Genomic DNA, 23,457 nt, shown 5'->3' with positions numbered 1-23,457 from the left:
CTGACAGATAAGCTTTCTAAAGTCCATTTAGGCAAAGGCTAACAGGCACGAACTCCCTAACTGGGAGCCATTCACGAGAAAGGTGGCTGTACCCAAGAACCTTAAGTTGAGGCCAACGATGTTACGTACACCCTCACTTCTCCTTGCCCATCCCGTCCATAGAATGTTTTCATTCCAACGCTACAACATCGTACTTGGTCCCATAGTACTACCTGATATGCTTCTCTGGTGTTGCCAACCAATTTTCATGAGGTATTTCCTATTCATATCAGTCTCGACATGCCAAACTTGGCTAGGTGTACTTGTGTTCCTATGTCATATTTTTATACCTCTAACCACCAGTCAACAAACATCATCATCGTAATCAAGTTTGCTTGAGCCCTTAGTTTCTAGTCTTTGGACTGTGTTGACAGAAGTCCCAATTCCCAGCAGTAGATATTGGAGATCAGCCAATGCTAGTTTTCAATCTCGTTACCAGGGCGCATGTGCACAGACACCGCCGGACGGCACGCCGTGGTCGAGAACTCTTGAAACCACCACTCATGAGACGCTCATAGTCAATCGTCGGTTCATCCCCCAATTGCCCTTCAACTCTGTTCAAAACCTTCCCCTCAAATATCGTTGAATTCAATCTACTATCCATAGGTCAGCCGCACAGGCACGACAGGTAAACCTTTCAAACATCGATCTTTACCTGGTCCGTCATGATCTGTGGATGACAATCTGTCTACCTAGCTTTCAGTACCCCCTCAGCCTGAATCTCTGTGGCATCCAGGAACAAATGACCAAGAGATGACGAACTTGCCTAAGACCCGGCTAGCCAATCCAATCCTGGGCCTAAACTCTACAACTAGTGTATTTTGTTATTCTCTTACGGAGTAGAAAGTTTCAAAGGATTGTCCAGTTACCAAACACAAAAAGACTATTCTAAGAGGGTCGTGAAGGCTGGGCTGAAAGATCTTCTACAGAAATAACACACGCTTCTGAACCCTCGCAACCATGCGTGAGTCCTGTAGAAGTTCCAGAGACGATAGACTAATACGCTCTCAAGTTTCTCAAGTTCATGCAGGAGAGACAGCGAGTGGCTTCCATTCCTCATGGAATGGTACGAGGTAGAAAAGAGAGGTGTATACTTTATACGCGGTTCTAAGTACCTCCCTAGGCTAAGTAGGTGGCCGAGGGGCCTCGGGCTAGGTAGGTAGGTACCAGATGAGGCCAAGATGCTTGGGATCGAGGCTTGGCACACTAAATAACAAAGTTGAATCACGTGGAAAACTATGGTAACACAGGCCGCAGATTGTGCGACCCTGTACTCCGCCGAATTTCAGAGCCTTGGCAGCGTTTTTCACCCACATAACCAGATTTCACTACGACTTCAAGATTTCATAGGACACATCCACCACCGCACACCCACTCCAATCTCAATCCTTTCCTCATTACCACTGACTTGATTGCAGAGACTCGTTTGTCTCCTTCGTCGCAATCATGGGTGGCGTCACCGTTCGTGATGTCGATGTGAGTCTACTCAAAGCCAACACCTGTCCCGATACCTCTTCCTACGATGCGACAACGAAATCTCATAAGCCTTCGAAGTCCAACGTGTTAAAAAAGTCGAGGTCAAGGACAGATACAGAACAATTTGCTAACGTCAGACTCTTCTGCAGGCGCAAAAGTTTATCGTCGCATATGCCGACTTCTTGAAGAGACAGGGAAAGCTGCAAATCCCAGGTTAGACGCATTCCACCTGCTTAGACGAGATCCGTGAGAACTACAAACGGTTGCCCTGGGCGCTGTTCTGCTCCAGCGTCGACGACGATTGTCATTCTGGATCACAGTATTGAACCTCCACACTAACTCCAGTATTTTCTAGGTTGGGTTGATACTGTCAAAACTTCCCACTCCAATGAACTCCCCCCTCAGTCTCCTGATTGGTTCTACGTCCGAGCCGCCGCCGTTGCTCGTCATGTCTACCTCCGAAAGTCCGTAGGTGTTGGTCGTCTGCGAAAAGTTCATGGCAGCACAAAGAATCGTGGCTCGAGACCATCACACCACGTCGATGCTTCCGGATCCGTTGACCGAAAAGTTCTGCAAGCCTTGGAGAAGTTGGGAATTGTTGAGAAGCTCGAGGATGACGAGGAAGGAAGCGGCCGGGGCGGACGGAGAATCACACAAGCCGGACAGCGAGATTTGGACCGTATTGCCCAGACTGCTGTCGAAGGCGAAGAAGAGGATGATGAATAGACTCGGAGGCGTTGTTGCTCGGCGAGCGTGTATTCGAGAGGTCTGGTAGCTGGCATCAGCACGCCACGACCTGACAGCCTACCTTCAGAGACACTATAATGTGTCCGATGGAATCAACTCCAATCATCGCCCGATTTGATCAGTGGCGCTGTTGACTGGGCTTTTGTTGCATATTCCAGGCAGATGAGCTCTATGAAAACATTATCAAGTTGAAAAGGACCTTGAACTCTACAGGCTGTACCCTTACATTTTTCCAGTGACCACCTCCGATTTCTTGTTTCCCTTGTTATATAATTGATCAGCTGCCAGGATCACACTCTAATCAGCTGGTAGGCTCAGAGCGTGGTCCACAGCCTGTGCCACATTTTGGGAGACCATAGCAGTACCTTCTCTCATGATTATGGCAGGTAGTAGCTTGAGGACATTGTTAGAGTTGGGAATCTGGCAATTCCATGAACACGTGACCGACGAGGCTGAGGCTTTTTTACCAACTTGGCGAGGCGTCCGTTTCTGCCTTGCGACCCACCATTGGACTTTCTCATATCATCCTCCGAAGCCTTTGCTTCGCAATTGAATCATTACAACACTCCGTGATGGCTTGGACTTGAGAATCAGCCTTTTCTTGCCTGCTTTAATCCCTTTCAAGCATAAACCCAAACTATGCCTCATCCTCTGCCGTCTACATTACAGAGTGGACCGCTGTTCTCATCTGCGGATCGTCCTCTTTCCCCACTGCTTAGTTACCACACTCCAGAAGGGCCTTGAGCAATACACAGCCGCAGGCGTTGCAAACCACGATGAACAGTCCCCGCTTACCTTTGTCTCTAAGCTTAAGCCCCAACTGAATTCAATCCAAGGTCATGTGCGGCATCAACTCCCTTGATGTTCGACAATTGGCTCGCCGCCCGGTCCTTGGCTTTACATTTAGATCAGGGATGCTTGCCCGAATCTCTCGTGCACAGTTGCACTGCCGGTATAGGTGAGGTTGCAGTGGAGTAGAAGCTGTTAGCCGTGGTCATCAGTTCAGTTGACTTCATCTTCGTACAAGGCATCTTTAACTCTCCTGAAATCAGCCGTGGGCGTTTGTTGGATTATGGCAGGTGGGGGCCGTGTGACCATTGCCCGAGCTATCGACTGGTTCTCTTTCTGATAAAGCCTTCTCGGACCTTTCGATGTCCAGGAATGTTTTCGTAACGTTGCGAAACTCTTTGCTGTGCTTCCTTTAACCGCACGAGGTGTGTTCACGCTCTCCTGTACAGAACAATGTCGAGTCCCGGAATGGGCTTCTCACAAAGCCGCCTTCCCGAGACCAGTCACTCATGGCAGGCACTAAAACATATCGCGCCTGGTTTAAAGCCAAGGAAAGACTGGCATACAAGACCAATGCCAGCTGAAATCCAAAGATGGGCCAATGATGAGACTTTACCGCCAAAACTTGAAGAGATACTGAAATGGTCCCTCAAGTACGGCGAGCCAGAACCTGAGCCTGTACAAGCCACATTGACGCAGAATAACACACGAGCTTCGATATTTGACCTCGAAAAGAGTGATATTGTTGAAAACACTGCGGGGTCATCTCCAGTTGAAATTAAACAGCAACTTGATTTTCATAGACTGGGACAGTCTACGGCCACTGGAAACCCCACTACCATATCTTGTACCACCATCTCGCGTCGCTCTAGAGGACCCTTTCGGTCTGACAGACGTCAAGGGAAGGGCAACCAGCATTCTCTCGGTGGCGGGGTTCTCGCATCAACCCTCGACCTCATCTCGACCTTCAAGCCGCAATTCGACCTCGACGGTGCAGAATCTCGGAATCAAAGAGTCACAGCGGGTAAAGTCGTCGCAAAAGTGGAATGCACTAGTTGCTTCGATGAATTCTCAAGTTCCGACACCAAAGTTCTGCCTTGCAATCATTCATACTGCAAACCCTGTCTCAAGGAGCTCGTCCTAACCGCGATGCAAAACGAATCCAGTTACCCGCCAAAATGTTGTCTATCCACCATCCCGAGTCAGACGGCTTTAGTGGTTCTAGACAAGAAGCAACGAGAGCTCTATCAGAACAAAGTCTCGGAATACTCAATTCCCGCGCAGGAGAGACTGTACTGCCCGAATTCAAAGTGCCTAAAATGGGTACCTTTGAAGAAGATACAACGCGTGATGGGCAGTCACCGGTGCCCGCATTGCTCCACTAAGATTTGTATCATCTGCAGAGGCGCAGCTCACAAGAGAAATGAGGATTGCCCTCACGATTTTGGGCTGGAGGCCACACTGGCTCTGGCAGACGATGAGGGATGGAGTCGTTGCTTCAAGTGCCGGGCGCTTGTCGAGGTACGTGTCCCGCGTGAAGGCAAGTTTTGAGGCTAACATGAATAGCGAACGGAAGGTTGTCGTCACATGACCTGTAAGTGTGGTGCACAGTTCTGCTATTATTGTGGTGCAAAGTGGCGAAGTTGTGAATGTAGCGATTATGAGCAACCAGAGCGAATCATGACCAGGAGAACGCTCCGACAACAGAGAAACGAGGAGGCAGCTGCAGAGGCAGCGGAGCTCGCCCGAGCCATTGAAGAGATTGAAGAGATGGAAAGAGCAGAAGAGCAGCAGCGAATACTGGAAGCTGAAAGGTTAGCAGCTGAAAGACGACGTGAAGAGGAAGAGCTCAGGCGTCTTGAATTGCTCCGGCTGCAGGAGGTCGAACGACGGCGCATGCAAAAGGAAAGGGAGGATGAAGAGCTACGCCGTATCGTTCGACTGTCGTTGATCGAACAACTGCCCGAGTGGCAAAACTTGATGAGAGAGATACTGCTGAAACAGCAGATTGAATTGGACAATAGACATGCACAGCAAGAAGCATCACACTTGAAAGCTCGCGATGAGGCGTACCAAAGGCAACGGGCTGAGAATGAGGAGGCAATGGCGAGGCTCAAAGCTGACGTCCATGAACGTCTTTTGGACATGCAAGAGAAGCAACGTGTACACCTTTTGAAGACGAAAGAGGATTACGAACATGGCGAGGACGATATGTTTCTTCATATACAACTACATCTTCGCGGCAAACCCAACAAAGAAGCCCGAGAGAAACGGCTGCTGGAGGAGTTCAACAAGCAACGAGATACCCAGCTTCGGTCTACGGAGGCCGGGTTCGAGATCGAAATTAATACGCTGAAGCAAAATGCTCTGGCAGAGCACACAGCGCTCGAGAAGAGCTCCGAAAACAAAATGGCTGAACTCCAGCGCAGGTTTGACCATGATTACACGGTTCTGCTCGAAGATGTTGTCATTGATCGTACTTGGTTTGACCACGTTTCGGAACGGAGACAGAACATGCTGTCTGAGAATCATCATCGTGCATTGGCTGATATTGATGCCGGTCTCGAGCCAGTCGGCCTCAACGAAGCTGTTGCGAAGACTATTGGACCCTTTCCTGCAGACCATACCCGAGAGCCAGTAACTAAGGAGCGGGTTCTGCAGGACAGAATTCCTTCACCTGCTTCCTCTTCGACTTACTCGACAACCAGTTCTTTGGCTGAGCTGGCCTCCCATTCAAATCGCCTTCAGAGGCAATTGGAAATATCAGAAGTTTGTGGACGAGGGGCAAATGAACCTTCACCCAACGAAGTAGACGAGTCAACATGGGGCAGCAACGGAATGACACATCCCCTGCCCACAATAGCAACGTCACATCACGATGTAACCAACCATCTTGGGATGACTGTTCCCTCAAATATTGACAAACAAGTTGTTGAAGGATTCTCACATCTACCTCACTATCAAGATGGGGCCATGTCTAGGACAGTCCATCCGCCTCAGCCTCATCCTCATCCACGCATCAAACGGAAAAGCGTTGGCCAATGTCAATCACCTGCTATACGATGTGGACCGCTAGCGCCGGGCCCAACAAGGGGCAGACTTAGGATTGTCACGTCCATTGCTCCAATGGAGCCGTCAGTCCCTGGGTCGTTTCCAGTTTCACCGGCACAGTCTTCTCGCAGTGTTAACGTGGAGGAAGAAGGCAGCCAGTCCGACCGCAGCTATAAATTCATCGTCATCCCTCCGGATCATACTGGCCGTCAGTCATGCTCCGACACAAGCATGAGCTCTCGAGATCGAGCCAGTTTCGACGATAGTTCGTCGTCAGTCAGGACTTTCGACAGCAGCTCGTCTGTGTCAGCATCGCGGAACGGCAAAGGCCTGGCTTGGAGGCCGGAGTCCAGACAGAGTAGCTTGCTGTCGACGCTCAAGAGCTACGTGAAAACAAAGTCAGGCTGAGCAGTGCATTAGAGAGAAGTTCAGCAAGCACGAATGCGTCATAGGATTTCCGCACCAGCCATTACAACATTACCTCAACAGGCTCCTTTTTCTCGCCTCCACTTCAGCTCCAACAGTCTACAAGTACAAGTATCTTGAACCGCGCTTCGAGGTTGAGCTAGTTGTCCAAGTGGGATTGAGGGACCGAATTTCTCCGGCCTCAAGGCAAAGCTACCTATTTACTCGTAGTCGTGCTGCTTAAATCCACCTGTCACAAAGGTTGTTTTCAAATGGTGCCCGCGTGGTGATGAGGGTCTTGGCTGAGGAAGGATCCGGCGGTGGCCTCCTTGGGACCATCATTTAGTCTCGAACTACTTAGGATATGCCAACGATATACGGTGAAGGAAAGTAGGTATGCTTGGTTGCCTGGAGATGGTGGTTCGAGGTAGTCCTTCAGATAGGTCGGATTGAACTAGCCGGTCCCAGGCCAAGATATTATGGATAGTAATTCAAGACGGCCTTCTCCGTCCAAGAAGAGGGCCTTGAGACGAAAGGCACCAAGCGAGTCAGAAGAGACGGATTTGGCATCATCTTGACTTTCCGCCTTTCACGTTGATCAAGGAAGTTGGTTTGCTACCTTGGACTTGCCAATACATTCAGTGACGTTGATGTGAGGTTCAGAAACAATTGTGTTGCAACTTCTGTCGGACTGAAACTGTCCAATCAGACGGAGCATATTGTCTCACAATAACCACGCCAATCATGACCAGCGTCGACAATTCGACTTTCTTGCCCAATGGAGGCTATCTCCAGAAGGGAAGAGAGACCAACATTCGAGCTAAGGATTTGGGAAACAAGGCTCACTACCTGGCTCCTTCTCGGTGGTATCGGGACGAGAAGATCTTCAAGTTGGAGAAAAGGGCCTTGTTTTCTACGGTCAGTGGTCATGTTGATAATATTCCGAATGTATATTGTGGATAAGGCTGATTCTGGGCTTGACAGCTATGGCACGTGGCCAGCTTCATCTCTCGATTCCAGAAAGCTGGGGATTACCTGTCTATGAACGTACGTGGGGATCGAGGGGACCGAGTGAACGAGAGCTAATGGCGATGTAGCTGCTGGGATGGAACATATTCCTGATTAGAGATAAACAAGGCAACATCAATGCGTTCCACAACATCTGTCGACATCGAGGTTTCCCCGTCCTAACCAAAGATTGTGGTTCCACACCAGTTGTGTCGTGTCGTTTTCATGGCTGGTACGTTCCCGACAACTGTGTGACACTCGAGGATCGAGCTCACCGTGACTAGGTCATATCTCCCAACGGGAGAACTCCACAAGGCCAAAGGATACAACAATCTGGAGGATTTTGACCCAAAGGACCACTCACTCTTCAAGATTCATACGCACATCACTCCCCAGGGATTCATCTTTGTGAATATGGATGCTCGTGAGACTCCTGCTGTGTCATTTGAGCAGCAGTTTGGGGATGATTTCGAACCGGTGCCTGCGTCAAAAACGGGCCAAGAAGTGGGGGATGAATTTGCACTGTTCCCCCGTGACGGACAGCACTGGACTTACGACCATACTTGGAACAGTTCCATTGCGGGCAAAGAATTTAACTGGAAAACGTTTGTGGATGGGTTCCAGGTAAGAAGTGTTGATCGGGGCGGCTAAGAGGAGATGGCTGATCAAGGGACGTCACAGGAATGCTATCACTGCGCAACAGGACATCCCACAACGCTGCCCAAGGATTTCAAACTGGACGAGTATTATCTTCGACAAGGCCACGGAGCGTCACGACACTTCTTGCCACCCAAGGTCGAAGGCATATCGGAGGCATACATCACATGGCTCTGGCCATTGGGGGCAGTGACGTTTAGTGACAATCTCCTGTTCATCGTCCGCTTTGACATCAATGGTGCGTTGGACACTTCGTATGACAGTGAGACATACCGAAGAGCCAGCATTGCGAAGCCTAGCCCGGAGTACGACGTTTGGATGAATGAAGAAATAGCATATTGGCGCCTGGTGGAGATTGAAGATGTGCAACTGGCAGTGAATGCACAAAAGGGGTTCAAGAATGGCGTCTTGGGCTTGGGACGACTGCACTCAGTCGAAGAACATGCTGTGAAATGGTACCTGGACAAAGTGCAGGAAGTGTTGGTGCAGCATGCAGAATTAGAGCGCAGCATGCAGAAGGATATCGACTATGCCATCCCTTCTGCTCAGAGCGAAGCAGCAGAAGCAGATCCCCTGTGCAGACTGCTTGGCCGCGAACACGCGTATGAGTGGTAGTTTGAGTGGAAATACTGTTTGACCTCGTGGCCCCGGATAGGACACGCAAGAAGATAGAAGAGCACACGAGACACTGTACGGAGTAGATGCGCTTGCCATGGAGAGACGTGCGACAATCATCGTCCATGAGGCAGTGCAGCAGCCTTGCACTCCTTTTCTTGTCATTCTGCTGCCGGCCTATTGAGGTGGCACAATGTCCATCCCTGACTATCATCAAAACTGCGCCGCTTGCCACGAGTCAATAATGCGGGACGGGTGATACCTGTAGTGTCTGTATTGGGTGGCACTGGTGGTCGCAATGTCGTTGAAACAGAAACTGCAGATCTTGACGCTTTGTCCAACCTTCTGGATGGAGGATGAAACAAGCGACAATTGGACTTGTGGGCCGGGAAAAGGTGGGTTGGTGGCCCAACGTAAAAAATTCAGCTGGTGTGATAGTGTACTCCGTACGGAGTATCCGTATGTCCTCCAGATGCAATAAGTGGGCGGGTGGGATTAATCAGGTACGGGGGACATTAGGAGGTGGCGGTGGATGGCAGCTTCTGGGTGCATTGGGTGCCACGGGTACCATCGAACACTGAGTCCCCGGGGGCTTCCAGGTAAGGGAGGGGCGAGTGGATCGGGGCATAAGGGAGGGGGAAGGATGGATGGCATGGATGGGCATGAGGTTTCCCATGTTTGTAACTGTGCCTGACGTCATGGCTCAACAAAACGTTGCGTGGCTGCCCGTGGCAGACAATTTCTCCGGCGGCTTTTGGACTTTCTTCCCAACCATCAAGCAACTCAAGTCTGAACGGATTCTTCTCAGCACGACCTCATGGAGCCAGCACGAACAGCTACTCCGTATGTACAATCTGTGGTCCCTAGGCCCTTGGCGCCTCTGAGGGTCAACCCACAACTCCTGGTCTATCAACTCTGATAAGCTGTGATGAAGATCTACACACCAGTCTGCACGTCTGTGATGTGCACAGGATGCCTAGGTAGGTACCTAGAACACCGACGCCCGGAACCCAAGTGAATGTGGTGGTTTTAGGGGCCAAACAGTGGCAATTAGTATTAGGTACTCCGTACATTCAGTACTGTATGGATGTAGCGTGCCTTCGGAAAAATCCTCCAGCTCCAGGTGCAACCTTGTAAACAACCTTGAGTCCTTGACAGTGCTGGTCACCCTAGGTACCTAGGTATACATGAGCGTTCCAGTATGCCTAAGCGTCAGCGTATGCATCCATTACTCTCGGCAGACATATCGTTGATATCATGACTTCCGTTTGTTCCAGCCGCCATCAATCACACACATCCTTGACGCCTACAATCAGGATATTTGCCTCCTAAGCCGAGCACCATGTCGGACTTCGACTCCATTCAGAGTCTCACAGTCTCATCCACTTGGCGAGGTCCACTAGTGGTGCGGTGGATCACGATGGCTACGGAGTACATGGGAAGTCGATTGTTCATCAGCAACCTGGTCTTCCTTGTTTGGTGGGAAGATCTTCTCCACTCCAAACTCCCACTCTGACGCACGATTCTCTACGTATCAGGACTCCCAAGAGCTCTCTGCCGCCTACGCATCAAGTACGTACACACACACAACTACCTACATACTTATCCCAGCCATCCTGATTTTCTCTACCCATGCGTGCCATGCTTCCATGGTACCATTTTACAGTTAGACTTTTAGCCACCACTACCGTTAGGAGGCTGCATGATAGCTACAAGTAGGAACATCCTCCTACAAACTGTGGCACCGTCTTCTGCAACCGCCAGCTCTTCTGGCTCCACCCACTCGTGGCCCGTGTCACATTCCCGAGACTTGGACTTGCCGTCAACAACACTACTCGTCCATGATGCTGAGGTTAAATGCTTAGCACTTTTTGGGCTTGAACTAATACCACCTACACGGAGCTTTTCTGCCGCTGGAATTCTTGGACTACGTATACATACCTACCTACCTAGGTACCTACCCATACTTCCCATCTGCTTCATATTCACAACTCGGTCTTTGCGCCCCTGGTCGCGTCTTTGTCAGTTTGATGTAAACCGGGATTACAGACCCTCCCGTGCCTTCATACTGCCGGGTCTTGAGTCTTGGAGTAGTGGCAGTGTCAGCGCAAGGCCCCTCGGGCTCTGTTGGTATTTCCATCAGCCATCAGCACTGGTTTGGTGCGATGATGGGGGAGCTCGTCCTTTTCCAAAAGCCTCCTTGGCCTACTGCGAGATAGCTAGTTGACTATGCATAGTGACTCGTGAGTAGCTCTTCAGAAGGATGCAATAGGTTTAGTGTAGCTATAGTGTTGTATAGTCTGGGCCACTCCCAAGCCTGTCAGTCATGATTCCCTGATTTTGAAGACTGAATATGCCTACTGACTTTCTGCAATCGATCGATATTTCCGGTTGGCCATGGCGATTGTCCACTTTTGATTTGCCATCCCGCGTCCCAGAGTGGATCGAGCTGCATCCACCGTCGCCGCCGACACGCACAGGATCCTCAATCCTGGATTCCTGGCACCCACATGCATGCAAGCCTTTGGATCTGCCTCGACTCTAAGCACACGCATACGCATATGCTCCTCGCTCACCTCTCCGGCCAAAATAATGTATACTTTCCCTTCCGCCTCCGCTGTTTATCGCTTCCCTCGTTTTGTGTTTTGTTGTTCTATTCGATCGCTTATATCCCTGGGCTCCTCTGCTTCATCCTTGTCCGAACAGAGAATCCTTGACTTCGACTCACTCGCTTCGTCGACTTGGACTCGTTCTAAACTTTGGTACCAGTCGTTATCCTATAACTCCGTCCGTCTATCCGATATCTAGATATACATGACGGTGACACTCCCGCCCTCGCTCCTCCGACACTTGTCATACTATACTACTCCCCATTTGCATGCTTCCCTTGGATCTGTCAAGGACTTCTCTGACCTTTAGTCGTTCGCTTGGACCGGTTGGACTTGTCGCTGTCTGCCCAACGTAGCACTGATCCTTCCCTCTCCGTCACTCACATGAACATTCGTCGTCTCACCATCAGCAGTACCCGGAGCGAGATGGGCCTGCTAGACGAACCTCAAGAGCCCGGCACCCCACCCCCCGTCTGGACACCTGCCACAACCGAGTTCTGGAAGAAACCTTCAAAATGGCAGATATGTATGCCGAGATTGACCCTGGTCGCAAAGCTGGTGGTCACCACCATGGCTTTCGTCGTCCTGGTCAAAGCTATAGGTCAGGGCCCAGTACAGTCGTCCAAACCTCCTCCGCCACCACCCAAGCAACCTACAAATGCCGAAATGAAAGAAATGGCAGATAGCATCAGTTGGACGTGGAAAGATTACCCTCAGTAAGATCTTCCGCCATCCCCGTCTCATTTTGGCCTCAAAAGCTAACATGCTTCTTCAAACAGACATGACGGCCTAACCCGGGGTACCTCACATTTGGATGGTTGCAAAGCTGGTCAAACAGATTGTATCCGCAAAACTCCACACCTTGTCCGCTACGATGGTCTGAAGAATTTCCAAGAATCTCCCGAGGACATTCTCTCGTGTATTGGCCCCAGAGGGCTTCAGCTCAACGAAAGCGACGAAGACGCCATTTGGGCTTACCCTGGTCGTGCGGCAGGTGCGTCACCATAATCTCGTTGCTCACGAGCCCCCCTAACCTCATCTCTAGGTGCCGTCGAGCCAAGCTTGGGCTCATACAAAGCTGCTGGATTGGATGGTGATGTCTCGTTTGACCGCATCGGCCGCTTCAAGGCCTATGGATTAGACCAGTTCGACGCGACCGATGAAGACGAGTTGAAAAAGAAGTCCGGAGACGTTGATTTCGATACTGTCGACTGGGGCGAACTGCAAGAGTCCTGTGCTGTCCTCAACAAGAATCGATTCAAGCCTCTCAAAGAGCGGCCTTCCAACTCGATTCAGTACTCGAATTTGCGTCACAAGCATGACCAGCCCTCTCCCAAGAGCCCGTCATCTACCCTGGATCTGAGCTCAAAGACTAAACGAACCGCTATTTTGATTCGAGTCTGGACTGGTGCCAAATGGACCGCCGACGCAGTCATGAACATTCGATCAATGGTAGCCGAGGCCTCTTTGGCCAGCGGCGGTAAATACCAAGTCTTCCTTTTGCTTCACGTCAAGGATGAATCTGTACCTTTGTTTGTCGGCGAGAATCAGCCACAGGCAACCATCGACAAATACATTCCTCCCGAATTCCGCTCCATGACTGAAGTGTGGAATCACGCGCAAATTCGGAGCTTGTATTCTAACCTTGCACAACATGCGTTTGTGGGACGATCACCTTGGATGATCGTCCAATGGTTCGCACGGAATCATCCAGAATTCGACTTTTTCTACCAATGGGAGTTCGACGTTCGTTATACCGGCCACTACCTCGACTTCTTCGAGGGCGTCTCCAACTTTGGTCGCAATCAGCCCCGCAAAGGAATCTGGGAACGTGCTGGTAGAGTCTACATCCCAGAGGTCCATGGCGACTTTGACACCCAGTTCCGACAGCGCACCCGTCAAGAAGACCCTCATCATGTCTGGGGGCCCGTCTCAGTGGAAGGCGTCAAACCTCGCGGTCCCAAACCACCCGTGCGCGAGTCCGAGGATAACTACCAATGGGGTGTGGGAGAGGATGCCGATTGGATCGGCTTCTTGCCCAGCTTCAACGTCACTGGGACTAACTGGTGGTTCAAAGATTATCTCTGGGGCTATGCTCAAGGCCATTCGACCCCTCGCAGGGCGACTTTAGTTGCCCAAGGCCGAGTCAGTCGTCGAGTCCTCGATATCATGAACTATGAGAACGCGGAGAACGGGCATCACATCGACGCTGAAATGTTCCCGCAAACAATGTGTCTTCACCATGGATTGAAGTCCACCACGTACCCACACCCTATCTTTGCCGATCGACACTGGCCAGCTCAAGGTCTGCAGAAGACCTTTAATGGAGGGCCTTTCGGTCAGGCAGGAGGCCATTGGAACAGCACCTTCAGTAAATGGAATGAGCACGCTTGGACCAACATGACGTGGTACTATAGCTCTGCTCAAGCTATGCCTATCTACCAACGATTCCTCGGCGTCACAGCACACGAGAGCGGCGGTCAAGAATGGGAAGACGCATATGGCCGGACGGTTGTTCGGCCAATGCTGCTTCACCCTGTTAAGGGCGCTAAGTCGTGGCTCTGGACCGATGGAGAGTGGCTCCAGACCAAAGGAGGGACATGATCCTCACCCCCATTTCCATCTGGCACGCAGAGCGTGCCTTGAGATTTTACATGCATTAGCCCAGGAGTTTGGAGTGTGGCATACGATTTGATTGATGATTACCACAGGAGGGACCTCGTATATATGAGATCAAAGGTCTTTTTTGCAATGATGGATGAAAGACTGGGAGTTGCAACCCTGCCAGATGAGATATTGACACATACACGAAGAGATGAGAGGTTTGGTTGCACAGTTTGCACCAGTCGGTGGTGCCCAGGAGGATCACCTGAACATATTGATGAACAGGGATCACAGCACAGCGGTCCAAGTTGAACGTACTGTATATAGAGATAGAGTAGCTAGCCGAGAGGCGGCGTAAATACATAATAATTGTAATCGACCAGTGGACTTTTTGTGCACACTTTCAGAGACGAGTACTACAGCACTAAAGGTGAGACGGTCGAGACACGGCAGCATAGAGATCCGAACCCCAGCTGGAGCGGCCGATTGCGGGATGCATTACTTTCCTAAGGCACTTGGAATTCTAAGCTCCTACTTCGCCTTATCTGACCTCTGAGAAACTTTCACGGGTGCCAAATTTTAGGCGGCATTGGCAGAGTTTAGGGGGCCCAGGGGCCAGCACGGATTTCGTACATGACGGCTTAATGCTGGTAACAGGTAGCACAAAGGGACGAGGAGGACCCCAATCAGCCAACCAACTGGCCCCAAGCAACGATCTGAATTCCCCAGAGGTTCCCAAGGATCACCTGGGGCTTCATTGGTTCCGAGGGTCCCCTTCGTTCCCATTGACAGGCGAGCGTGTGGTTGACTGAAGGTTTCGCTATCTTGCTGCGTTGCTGCTTACCCTGACTTACCACCAACGTACCAGCATGTCCTACAAGCCTACCTGCATGGACTGAATGTTGATCCGCCCAACAACCACTCCTGACATCCTACCACCAACATGTCCTAGGCTTCTCTTGATCACAAAGACCTCAACTCAATTCCTGAGAGGCCCGCATGTTCAATATATGGCTTTCCAAACCTAATGTCCACAAATCCTTTCCGCCGTAGTTCGTTCAAAGACGGTGCTGGCAGTGGTGCTCCTGCGCCCATCTCAATTCCAGCGGATCCCTCCGGCTCCAATCATACCGCCACTGCTCCTTTATCTGTCGATACCAGAGGCGAGTCAACAGCAGCTTGGTCATTGCAGGCATTGACTGACTGATCGCTTTGTCTAAATAGTTTCCAATGCATCCCAGAAACATGTGAACTTTGCTTCTCCGCCGGATATCATCTCACCGGCGTCTTATCCCCCCTCCCCCGAGTCCTCACGACAGGAATTCCCACACCCACTCATCAGTCCGGCCTTTCCAGACTCGTCATCGAACGCCTCTTCCTTCCCATATGGCTCGGCCCTTGCCAGTGACCCCTTCTTCACCGACCATTCCGAAGTGGATGATGACAGCGCTATAGATCATGCTTTGAGGGATGCACGGGTGAATGCGGGCATCTCACCACCGGCCACACCTTGGCCAGTCGTTCGAGGAGATGCCGTGAGGGATACACTTGGACGTTTTGCTAGTGCTCCACGTCGTGTGGAAAATGAGCAGGCCCATACAGGACCTACACGGTCTGCAATGGATGTAAACGCTTTTACGAAGTTGCTTCTCACTGGGCAGAGAGAAACCCCGGCTCCTCAAGAACGGACAACTGGAGAGTCGCCGTCGGTTGGAACCGTCCAACCAGCAAGTGAAAGCAGTTCTAGTGCAGATACGGCATCAACTACACAGCGCTCGCTGTTCGAGACTGCGCAACCCTCGGTGGAAGAGGAGAGCCCTCGATCATCGTATGAAGCGGACTCGAGAGAAGCCATCCAGCCTCGGCCTGTCGCCGCCCCTACAGAGATTCGAAAGAAACCACCTCCCCCCAAAAGTCGCCGTGGAAAGCCATTACGAGAATCTACCGGAGAGCAGGATTTGAAACAGAATTTCAATAAGTTCATGGATTCTCTCTCTATTTCTGACCCCAAAGCTGTTGGGCTTGACGCCTCTGCCCTCAAATCCCCCAAGGCTGCGGCGGATCACTCTGGGGAAAAATCCAGCACCACCGAAGGCAGTGAACTGCCTAGCAGGAAAACACCCCCTGCGCCACCATTGGCCAGGCGAAAGAGCCAACAGACGCCCGGAAAACCCTTGTTAACGCGAAGCACTTCTTCTCGTTACTCAGTCATCAGTGATTATGATGTTCCCCCAAGTCCATCGGCATCCAGCTCCAACTTCAAAGCACCGCCTCCTCCGCCTGCGCGGCGAACTACCTCAAGCAACGAGGGTCGTCCATCATTTGAGGTCAGACCGGTTCCAGAAGACGAACAAGTCGATACAGGGACAGTCGACGGCAACCTCTCTGCAAGAGAAGCAAGACCTGGAGTTTCACAGACGCCTTCATATCTGAAAAGACTCAGTCAGGGTCCTCCTCCACCAATTCCGCCTCCTCGCCGCGGACGGGGCTCCAGCCGAAGCAGCGTAGAGACACAACGACCCTCCATGGCCACTCTGGGTTTCTCTGAAGGTGATGGTGGTTACTATGATCGGGATGATAGGGATGAAAGGGATGAAAATCGCACAGATATTCTTGCAGATCTCGCAGCGCTCCAAAGAGAAGTGGATGCTGCTCGAGCCACTGCAAATTAACGACTCTCGAATTAGACCTGGCAGGAACCCACAATCGTGTATGGCCAATAGCAGACTTTGCACACATATATTGTAGATTTACACTGCATTGACGATGTCATTTGATACTGTTGTTAACTGGTTCTTCGCATGAAGTGTAAGGAGACATGTTGAAACTCACGTGATTTCTTTGTCTCCCTGGCGAGTCTACAGAAGGTTGAGGGGAGTCAGCATCACGCATACGTTGGTATGAGGTGCTACCAAGTAGACAGTCAACTACAAATCCTCTGAGGGGAGATTTGTACGGTGTTCCATAACATATTGCCCTCCATCCACCTAAATATTCCATTTTCCCAATAGGAGGATGCTTGAAGTGTTTGTTTGAGGGGCAAAGGTTTACGAAGGGACAAAAGTTGGGGCAAGAGAGCGGGCATGCCCCGCCGAACTGCAGCGGGCCGAAGAGTCCTCAAGTAACAGTTGGTGCGTGGAAATGCTCAATGACGTAGTGGGCTATGAAGGCAACCAGTTTTGTCTTTCAGGTGTCTTTAGTTGCGAACTACGAAAAGGAGGCATTGGGGTACGGCATAAAGACCGTCAGCAACGAATCGGTATGGACAAGGTCGAGTCCTTACGTGAGCTCTACGATTGCAATATGCGTTTGAGTGGGTCAAGAGTATGCTGTTCAAGAGATCCCTTTCGATGGACTGTAGTCAAGTGGTTAGCATAGAGCCACGGTGCTAAAGGGGTGGTTGTCAGTGGACCCAAAGACGGGCACTCGGGCCTAAGGGATTCAAACTATTAGGAGCCACTAAGCCCAACTTTTGGGGGAGAGACGTTCGCCTCAGGAACCTCCAGGGCCTCCACCCAGGTACGCGTTCACAATTCAGACCCATTAGCTTCGTCACTTTCATTCACATTCACATATAGGTACTTTTAGATGTCCTTGGTTCTTCACCACGGCATCGGCATCGAATTCTCCGTCAAACCGTCATTGCTCTCCATCTTCAGTTCTTCTTATTCTCTACCGCGCAGTCATCAATTCTCCCTGATTTCTACACGAACCATCTCTTGTGTACACGTTATTTCTCACACTGTCTCAATCAGGCCTACCTTGTCTAACCACTCTCGCTCCTCCACTTCCCCCCTCCACCTCCCGCACCCACTCTGGACTTCAACCCAGCGTGGCAGCACCAACACCGGCAAGTAATTCTCACCACTAACCATCCTACATCACCGTCGACGCCCTTCGCAGTGGCCTCTCGTGTGGCGCGAAATCTCTCTCGCAAGCACCTGCACCACCTCGTTGAACCAACCATACCTGTCTAGGCCCCCAGTCTCTTGACGTCGCAACCATGCCGAACAGAGGTCCAACTTTGATAAACTGTGAGTCTAGGTGATTCTGTATCTGGCGGCTGTCTGTACAGGAAACTAACAAGTCTAAACTCCAGTACCCCCACCTCCCTCCGATCCTGCAACCCCAAGTGAAATGGGACCTGGAACCCCCAACTCCACTACCACTTCCCTTTCTGCACTTTCAGTCGTTGCGATCAAAGATGGCGCTATGGGTCATGGTGGTAGAGGTGCAACTGCTTCGGCAAATACACTGGAGGCTGAAAGAGCTGATCGCATCTCTCGACTCGCGGGACTCGAAAGAGTAGCAACCACCCGACCCGCCCCCTTCGGCTCTGTGGGTGGAGGCCAGGGAATTCTCTACGGTCAAAGCCCTTACGATGGGGTTCCTCAGTTCCGAGAGCGAAGCACCGTTGGAAGCGCAAGCGCGACTGGTAGCGTTGGTGGAAGGACAACCTGGGCCAGCGGAAGCATTGACTATGAAGGAGACAAGATGAGCGAAGATCCAGACGACGGCGTCTCTAGCACAGGCGGCTTCAGCGACGAAGACAAGGCAAGTCTTGTCGGATTCGGGGAAGGAGCAGGCAGTACCGTCAGTGGCCCAGTGTCCAGCCTTCACAACCCCCGAGCCTCAATCTCCCGCCAAAGCACCAATGTCAATGCCCCTTCCACACCCCGGACTGGCACCTTTCCCACTTTTGGTTCTGGCCAGAGCACCCCCATGAGTGGTATTACCCCAAGTGGATTGGCGGGAAGTACAGACCCCAAGATGATGGATGGCATCAGTTACGATCAAAACTTTGTCGACACCACGATGCAGCCTGCGCCCTTGCTCGATCCCTCGACCGAAAGAGACCGCAATTCTGGCTTTGGCACCGATTCAGGAGAAGAAGTATTGAGGCGGAGATTCAGCGATGGTGGGCAGGTACGCCGCGGCCACTCAACTCCTGATCATCCATATCTAGGGAGGTTTGGAGGAGAGCGGGAGTAGTGAGACCAAGGTTTGGAGATTGGCATCAGCAGGCTGAGAACGGAGCTGGAGTGGTAGAGACATGGTTTCTCCGTCATCTCTCCAGGCGTGCGTGAATCACGTATGCATGTATGATATCAGATGAATGACGGCGTCAAACGGGATATGATTGGGATCGGTTTGGGACGAGGACTGGCGTTGACTCGGGCCAAAGGACGATTCAAGACGGGCGGTTTGAGCTTTATGGAGTTACGAGGCGACAAAGACTGATATGCCATGAGGAAACTCAATCAAAGGTGCAATGAATTGGGTAGGATAGATGAGTGGACATGAACGCGACAAGTCGAGGCTCTTGTTCCCTCAGGGCCAGGTCCTGTTCTCTTTCCATGAAGAATTGTACCTTCATACATGTAGACATTGCCCTCGAGCCTTGAGACAAATGTCTGAAATTCTTTTTGAGTCCAGTGTCAGACTCATACAGGATCGGCACTGTACAGAATAGTATCAGTAATAAAGATGAGGTCGGTCGGCACAGCCCAAGGTGCTAATTCGGGCCAAGCCTAACAGATTTCTGGTTAGGGTCTCCGTCACCCGCGAGACACTAGAACCAGAGCGCTTAGGCCGCCCGGCAAACCAGGGATTGTCTTAGTGACTGGGCGACTGGGCATGCGTCGGTCGGCGTGGTCAGTTGCCCGTGTCTGCGTCTGCATCTGTCCGACGAGTTTTTGAAGATAATTTGTTGTCGAGTTCCTGACTTCATTCTTGTTTCTGAAGAATCCCACTCACCCTTTCTCCCTCTCCCGTCCTCCTCTTCTAAACGCCTCTTGTGGTCCCCGCGCAGTTTGTCCGTCTACCGCAATCGCTGACATTGACTTGTCAAGTACGGGAACCGCCAGATTGTGACAATTCCTCAGTCTCCTCGTGCCTGCGAATCCGAATCCGTCACCGGATTTTCGACCCTGACCACAAAGGTCCCTTTCCTCTATCTATCTTTGCCCGCCTCCCTCGAGCCTTGCTGTCAATCAGATTTAGCCTTCAGATCCCATTGGTACAGGACTCCTTGTCTTACCACTTAATTCCTCGTCGGTCGCCAGCATGGCCGTCACAACGCAGTTTGCTTGTCAGTAAACCTCAAATTTCCACCCGTCGCCACCCAACGCCATTTCGCTAACAAGTTGACAATAAACAGTCCGCACGCTCAAGGAAGTTGGAATTGTCAATGCTGTTCCTTCTTACGAGTCCTTGCCCGACTTTGAGAGGTCTAATATCCCCTACTCCACTCGTCAAACTAAGTCTGACCGGCTCTTAGGCCACAAGGAAACATTCGTTCTTGCGCCTATTCTCCCTGCGGTCGTTACTTTGCTTGGACAACGGTCGAAAAGTACGCTCCCTTCAATACCCATATTTGACATGTCTCATCTCTAATGTTGCTACTACAGAGTCAACATCATTAGCGCAGATAATGGTGCAATCGTTTCCACCCTCCCTGCCGAAAATGTCTTTGAGCTAGGATTCTCCCCCTTGGGCACCTACATCATCACATGGCAACGACCCTCCAAGGATGAGAATGGCGACGCCGTCAAGAACTTGAAGGTCTGGCTGGTCTTTGATGACAAGGCGGCTGCCGAAGGGGTCGAAAAGCAACCTCTAGCGACATATGTGCAAAAGTCCCAAACAGGCTGGAACTTGCAATACACCTATGATGAAGCCTTTTGCGCTCGAACCGTCACAAATGAAATTCAGATCTATCAAAGTCATGACCTGTCGACCGTCTGGAATAAAATCCGGATCGAAGGCGTTACCGACTTTGCTGTGTCGCCAGGGAAAAATCATTCCATCGCCGCATTTGTCCCCGAAAGAAAGGTATCAAGCATCATCTTGTTTATAGTTTCGGTGCTTTGCTGACTGCTCTATAGGGCCAACCTGCTGCGGTCCGTGTTTACAACGTTCCAGAGTTCACGACCCCTGCCTCGCAGAAAAACTTCTTCAAAGGTGACAAGGTCCAGCTAAACTGGAACGACAACGGCACCTCCTTGATTGTGCTAGCACAAACAGAAGTTGACAAGACTGGGAAGAGTTACTACGGAGAGACCACGCTGTATCTTCTCAGTGCGAGTGGTGGTTTTGACTCGAGAATTGATCTAGGTATGTCTAATTCAGATCTACAATTCGAATCCCACTGATGAGAGTTCAGACAAGGAAGGGCCCATTCATGATGTTTCGTGGTCGCCAAAATCCAACAGCTTCGCTGTCGTCTACGGGTATATGCCTGCAAAGACCGTCATCTTCAATGCGAGAGCACAGCCTGTTCACACTTTCCCTCTAGGACCGAGGAATACCGTTCTCTTTTCCCCTCATGGACGCTATGTCCTTGTGGCTGGTTTCGGGAACTTGGCTGGTCAGATGGACATCTACGACCTTGAAAAGGATTTTGCCAAGATCTGCACTATCGAAGCCAGTAACGCTAGTGTCTGTGAATGGTCACCCGATGGTGTACACATTTTGACTGCGACAACTTCTCCCCGTCTTCGCGTTGACAATGGCATTCGTATCTGGCACGCCAGTGGTCCTCTGGTCTACAACGGGGAAATGAATGAGCTGTACAATGTGTACTGGCGCCCGCAGAAAGCATCAGCTCATCCCTTGGCTCCAAATCCACTAGCAATCGCTCCAGTCTTGCACAGCAGTGCCACTGACTACATGGCAACACGAAAAACCCCGAGCAAGCCAGCTGGTGCTTACCGACCGCCAGGAGCCCGAGGCCAAGTGACTCCCCTTTCCTTCAAACGTGAGGACGAAGGCGGTGCAGCTTATATCCGAGACGGGACTTCATCGTTTTCTAGTAATGTCAACGGATTTGGCAAGCCTCGTCAACGAATCGTCCCTGGGGCCGAAGTCGTCGAGGATAAAGCGCCACTTCCGCCGGGTGCTGCCCCTGGGGGAGGGGTGAGTCTCACGGGTACTGGGGAAGGCGCTGATGGAGAACCTCTGTCTAAAGCTGCAAAGAAGAATGCAAAGAAACGCGAGGCTAAGAAAGCCGCCGCCGCCGCAGCCCGTGATCAACATGGTTCCGGGAATTTGGCTCCCGAGCAAAGCGGTACACAGAAGAAAAGCGGGAGCCGAAGTCCCGACGGCCGTGGACATCAACGAAGCCAGAGTCGAAATTACGTCCCGGCTCCTGGCCTGGAACCTCCATCGGGACCAAGAAAGGAAAGAAGCCGCAGCAATTCCCGTAGGCAACGTGGTGACACCAACGGCTCTCATCATGCTCAGACAAATGGCTTCGCCAAAGGACCTGCGCCATCAACGCCCAACCTCAAAGGACAACGAGGAAGTGCCCCGGCCAACATCAATACCACTGGCCAACTGCCACCTCCCCCGCCCATTCCAGCAAGTGACCCGCCAGAGTTGGAGGTCACCAGCCCAATGACACCTGGTGCAAGTCAAGACCCCAGAGATAAGAAAATTCGGGGCCTCTTGAAGAAAATCCGTGCCATTGAAGACCTCAAGATGCGTTTCGCGGGAGGTGAGAAGTTGGAAGACACTCAAATGAGAAAGATCACGAGCGAGGATAGTGTCCGGAAAGAACTGACTGGGCTGGGTTACTCGGGACCTGTCTGAGCATCTTTTTTTTTTATTTCACTGGGTTTGCAACGGGTCGACAATGGGTTTGGACGCGAATGGAAATCGTCCGCGACTGTATCACGTTGAGGAGTTGCAGTGTTCTATTGCAAGGGAGGTTGTTCTGCATCAGCCAGTTTTGAGATTGTTTTGGCTACATGTCTTCCACCAGGCAGCATCACGATGTTCTTTGCGGGTTGCAACGGGCGCCTCTGAACCAGACATTCGAGACCAAGTCGACTGTCAAGGGACCATCTTGCTTAAATCCAGAGGCTAGAAAAGCCGTCAAAGCGATATTTTTCGTTTATTGAGCCATATCCGCCTGGACCTTCGGGGTGACCAAGGTGAGCTTGGTGTTGGGTGGTAGATGGGACTTTGCAACTAATATGGGCCTTGAAAAAAAACACGAGCCTGCCATTCGAGATGTTTGCCGCCAGGGTTCTTTTCTTTCCGGCCAGCACCTTTTCGCTCGACTCTACCGGTGACTTTGGAAGGCCAAAATTTAAACTGTGCTGCTCGTGCAAAGGGTTAGTCAATCAAATTGCATGAATCAGAGCTGGCCACTGGTGGAAAGGTAGGGTAAGACGGGGTAGGATTAGTTTGGTTATATAGAAATCCGAACGATATCCTCATTACATGTGGAAGCGACTACAATCTATAAGATACCATAAGGCGTTCGTCAATGAACTAGCACACGGCCTGAGCAATAGCTTTCCGCAGACTATAGTACGACAACGAAAGCATGAACATAAGGGGGAAAATGCAGAAGAGAATGTGCCGTGAAGATATGTACACGTGCTCAAAGGCCCGGTCGTTGCTGCCAGAAACAGCAAACGTCGATCTCTCGCGAAGGATACTGAGCTGT

General features: G+C 51.2%; 7 protein-coding genes across 7 annotated transcripts; all 7 read left to right on the top strand.

Annotated features, from left to right (window-relative positions):
* The first annotated feature begins 1,337 nt into the window (after positions 1-1,337).
* On the top strand, positions 1,338-2,547 carry PV10_00112 (40S ribosomal protein S19). Its single transcript, XM_016364146.1, has 3 exons — positions 1,338-1,515; positions 1,665-1,728; positions 1,871-2,547. The coding sequence occupies exons 1-3, from the start codon at positions 1,486-1,488 to the stop codon at positions 2,239-2,241; spliced, it is 465 nt and encodes a 154-aa protein (XP_016227795.1). The 5' UTR covers positions 1,338-1,485; the 3' UTR covers positions 2,242-2,547.
* A 957-nt stretch (positions 2,548-3,504) lies between these two features.
* Positions 3,505-6,510, top strand: PV10_00111 (uncharacterized protein; the record flags this gene model as incomplete). The annotated part of the gene is made up of 2 exons (XM_016364145.1): positions 3,505-4,572; positions 4,618-6,510. The coding sequence occupies 2 exons, from the start codon at positions 3,505-3,507 to the stop codon at positions 6,508-6,510; spliced, it is 2,961 nt and encodes a 986-aa protein (XP_016227794.1).
* A 741-nt stretch (positions 6,511-7,251) lies between these two features.
* On the top strand, positions 7,252-8,787 carry PV10_00110 (uncharacterized protein; the record flags this gene model as incomplete). The annotated part of the gene is made up of 5 exons (XM_016364144.1): positions 7,252-7,425; positions 7,492-7,554; positions 7,605-7,747; positions 7,800-8,139; positions 8,197-8,787. The coding sequence occupies 5 exons, from the start codon at positions 7,252-7,254 to the stop codon at positions 8,785-8,787; spliced, it is 1,311 nt and encodes a 436-aa protein (XP_016227793.1).
* A 2,625-nt stretch (positions 8,788-11,412) lies between these two features.
* On the top strand, positions 11,413-14,387 carry PV10_00109 (uncharacterized protein). The gene is made up of 3 exons (XM_016364143.1): positions 11,413-12,112; positions 12,176-12,390; positions 12,442-14,387. Exons 1-3 carry the CDS (start codon positions 11,781-11,783, stop codon positions 13,998-14,000), a joined length of 2,106 nt encoding a protein of 701 aa, XP_016227792.1. The 5' UTR covers positions 11,413-11,780; the 3' UTR covers positions 14,001-14,387.
* Positions 14,388-14,854: 467 nt separating this feature from the next.
* On the top strand, positions 14,855-16,783 carry PV10_00108 (uncharacterized protein). Its single transcript, XM_016364142.1, has 2 exons — positions 14,855-15,163; positions 15,225-16,783. The coding sequence occupies exons 1-2, from the start codon at positions 15,028-15,030 to the stop codon at positions 16,670-16,672; spliced, it is 1,584 nt and encodes a 527-aa protein (XP_016227791.1). The 5' UTR covers positions 14,855-15,027; the 3' UTR covers positions 16,673-16,783.
* Positions 16,784-17,571: 788 nt separating this feature from the next.
* Positions 17,572-19,404, top strand: PV10_00107 (uncharacterized protein). The gene is made up of 2 exons (XM_016364141.1): positions 17,572-18,034; positions 18,100-19,404. Exons 1-2 carry the CDS (start codon positions 18,004-18,006, stop codon positions 18,990-18,992), a joined length of 924 nt encoding a protein of 307 aa, XP_016227790.1. The 5' UTR covers positions 17,572-18,003; the 3' UTR covers positions 18,993-19,404.
* A 321-nt stretch (positions 19,405-19,725) lies between these two features.
* Positions 19,726-23,244, top strand: PV10_00106 (uncharacterized protein). Its single transcript, XM_016364140.1, has 6 exons — positions 19,726-20,091; positions 20,161-20,230; positions 20,281-20,352; positions 20,411-20,834; positions 20,888-21,116; positions 21,166-23,244. The coding sequence occupies exons 1-6, from the start codon at positions 20,067-20,069 to the stop codon at positions 22,590-22,592; spliced, it is 2,247 nt and encodes a 748-aa protein (XP_016227789.1). The 5' UTR covers positions 19,726-20,066; the 3' UTR covers positions 22,593-23,244.
* Positions 23,245-23,457: the final 213 nt, after the last annotated feature.

Source organism: Exophiala mesophila (assembly GCF_000836275.1).
Source record: "Exophiala mesophila strain CBS 40295 unplaced genomic scaffold supercont1.1, whole genome shotgun sequence".
NCBI classification, from domain to species: Eukaryota; Fungi; Ascomycota; class Eurotiomycetes; order Chaetothyriales; family Herpotrichiellaceae; genus Exophiala; species Exophiala mesophila.
Note: the sequence above shows the minus strand (reverse complement) of the source record. Positions and strands in the feature narration are given on the sequence as shown.

What these genes read in the sequence shown, in the direction of transcription:
- PV10_00107 (XM_016364141.1), top strand. Translation starts at nt 18,004, where the DNA reads ATGCCGAACAGAGGTCCAACTTTGATAAACT. An exon ending in AGGTCCAACTTTGATAAACT is followed by an intron (nt 18,035 to 18,099) that starts GTGAGTCTAGGT and finishes TCTAAACTCCAG; the next exon opens with TACCCCCACCTCCCTCCGAT.
- PV10_00112 (XM_016364146.1), top strand. Translation starts at nt 1,486, where the DNA reads ATGGGTGGCGTCACCGTTCGTGATGTCGAT. An exon ending in TCACCGTTCGTGATGTCGAT is followed by an intron (nt 1,516 to 1,664) that starts GTGAGTCTACTC and finishes ACTCTTCTGCAG; the next exon opens with GCGCAAAAGTTTATCGTCGC. An exon ending in GGGAAAGCTGCAAATCCCAG is followed by an intron (nt 1,729 to 1,870) that starts GTTAGACGCATT and finishes AGTATTTTCTAG; the next exon opens with GTTGGGTTGATACTGTCAAA.
- PV10_00106 (XM_016364140.1), top strand. Translation starts at nt 20,067, where the DNA reads ATGGCCGTCACAACGCAGTTTGCTT. An exon ending in CATTTGTCCCCGAAAGAAAG is followed by an intron (nt 20,835 to 20,887) that starts GTATCAAGCATC and finishes ACTGCTCTATAG; the next exon opens with GGCCAACCTGCTGCGGTCCG. An exon ending in TGACTCGAGAATTGATCTAG is followed by an intron (nt 21,117 to 21,165) that starts GTATGTCTAATT and finishes ATGAGAGTTCAG; the next exon opens with ACAAGGAAGGGCCCATTCAT.
- PV10_00108 (XM_016364142.1), top strand. Translation starts at nt 15,028, where the DNA reads ATGTCCACAAATCCTTTCCGCCGTAGTTCGTTCAAAGACGGTGCTGGC. An exon ending in TTTATCTGTCGATACCAGAG is followed by an intron (nt 15,164 to 15,224) that starts GCGAGTCAACAG and finishes TTGTCTAAATAG; the next exon opens with TTTCCAATGCATCCCAGAAA.
- PV10_00109 (XM_016364143.1), top strand. Translation starts at nt 11,781, where the DNA reads ATGAACATTCGTCGTCTCACCATCAGCAGTACCCGGAGCGAGATGGGC. An exon ending in ACGTGGAAAGATTACCCTCA is followed by an intron (nt 12,113 to 12,175) that starts GTAAGATCTTCC and finishes TTCTTCAAACAG; the next exon opens with ACATGACGGCCTAACCCGGG. An exon ending in TTACCCTGGTCGTGCGGCAG is followed by an intron (nt 12,391 to 12,441) that starts GTGCGTCACCAT and finishes CCTCATCTCTAG; the next exon opens with GTGCCGTCGAGCCAAGCTTG.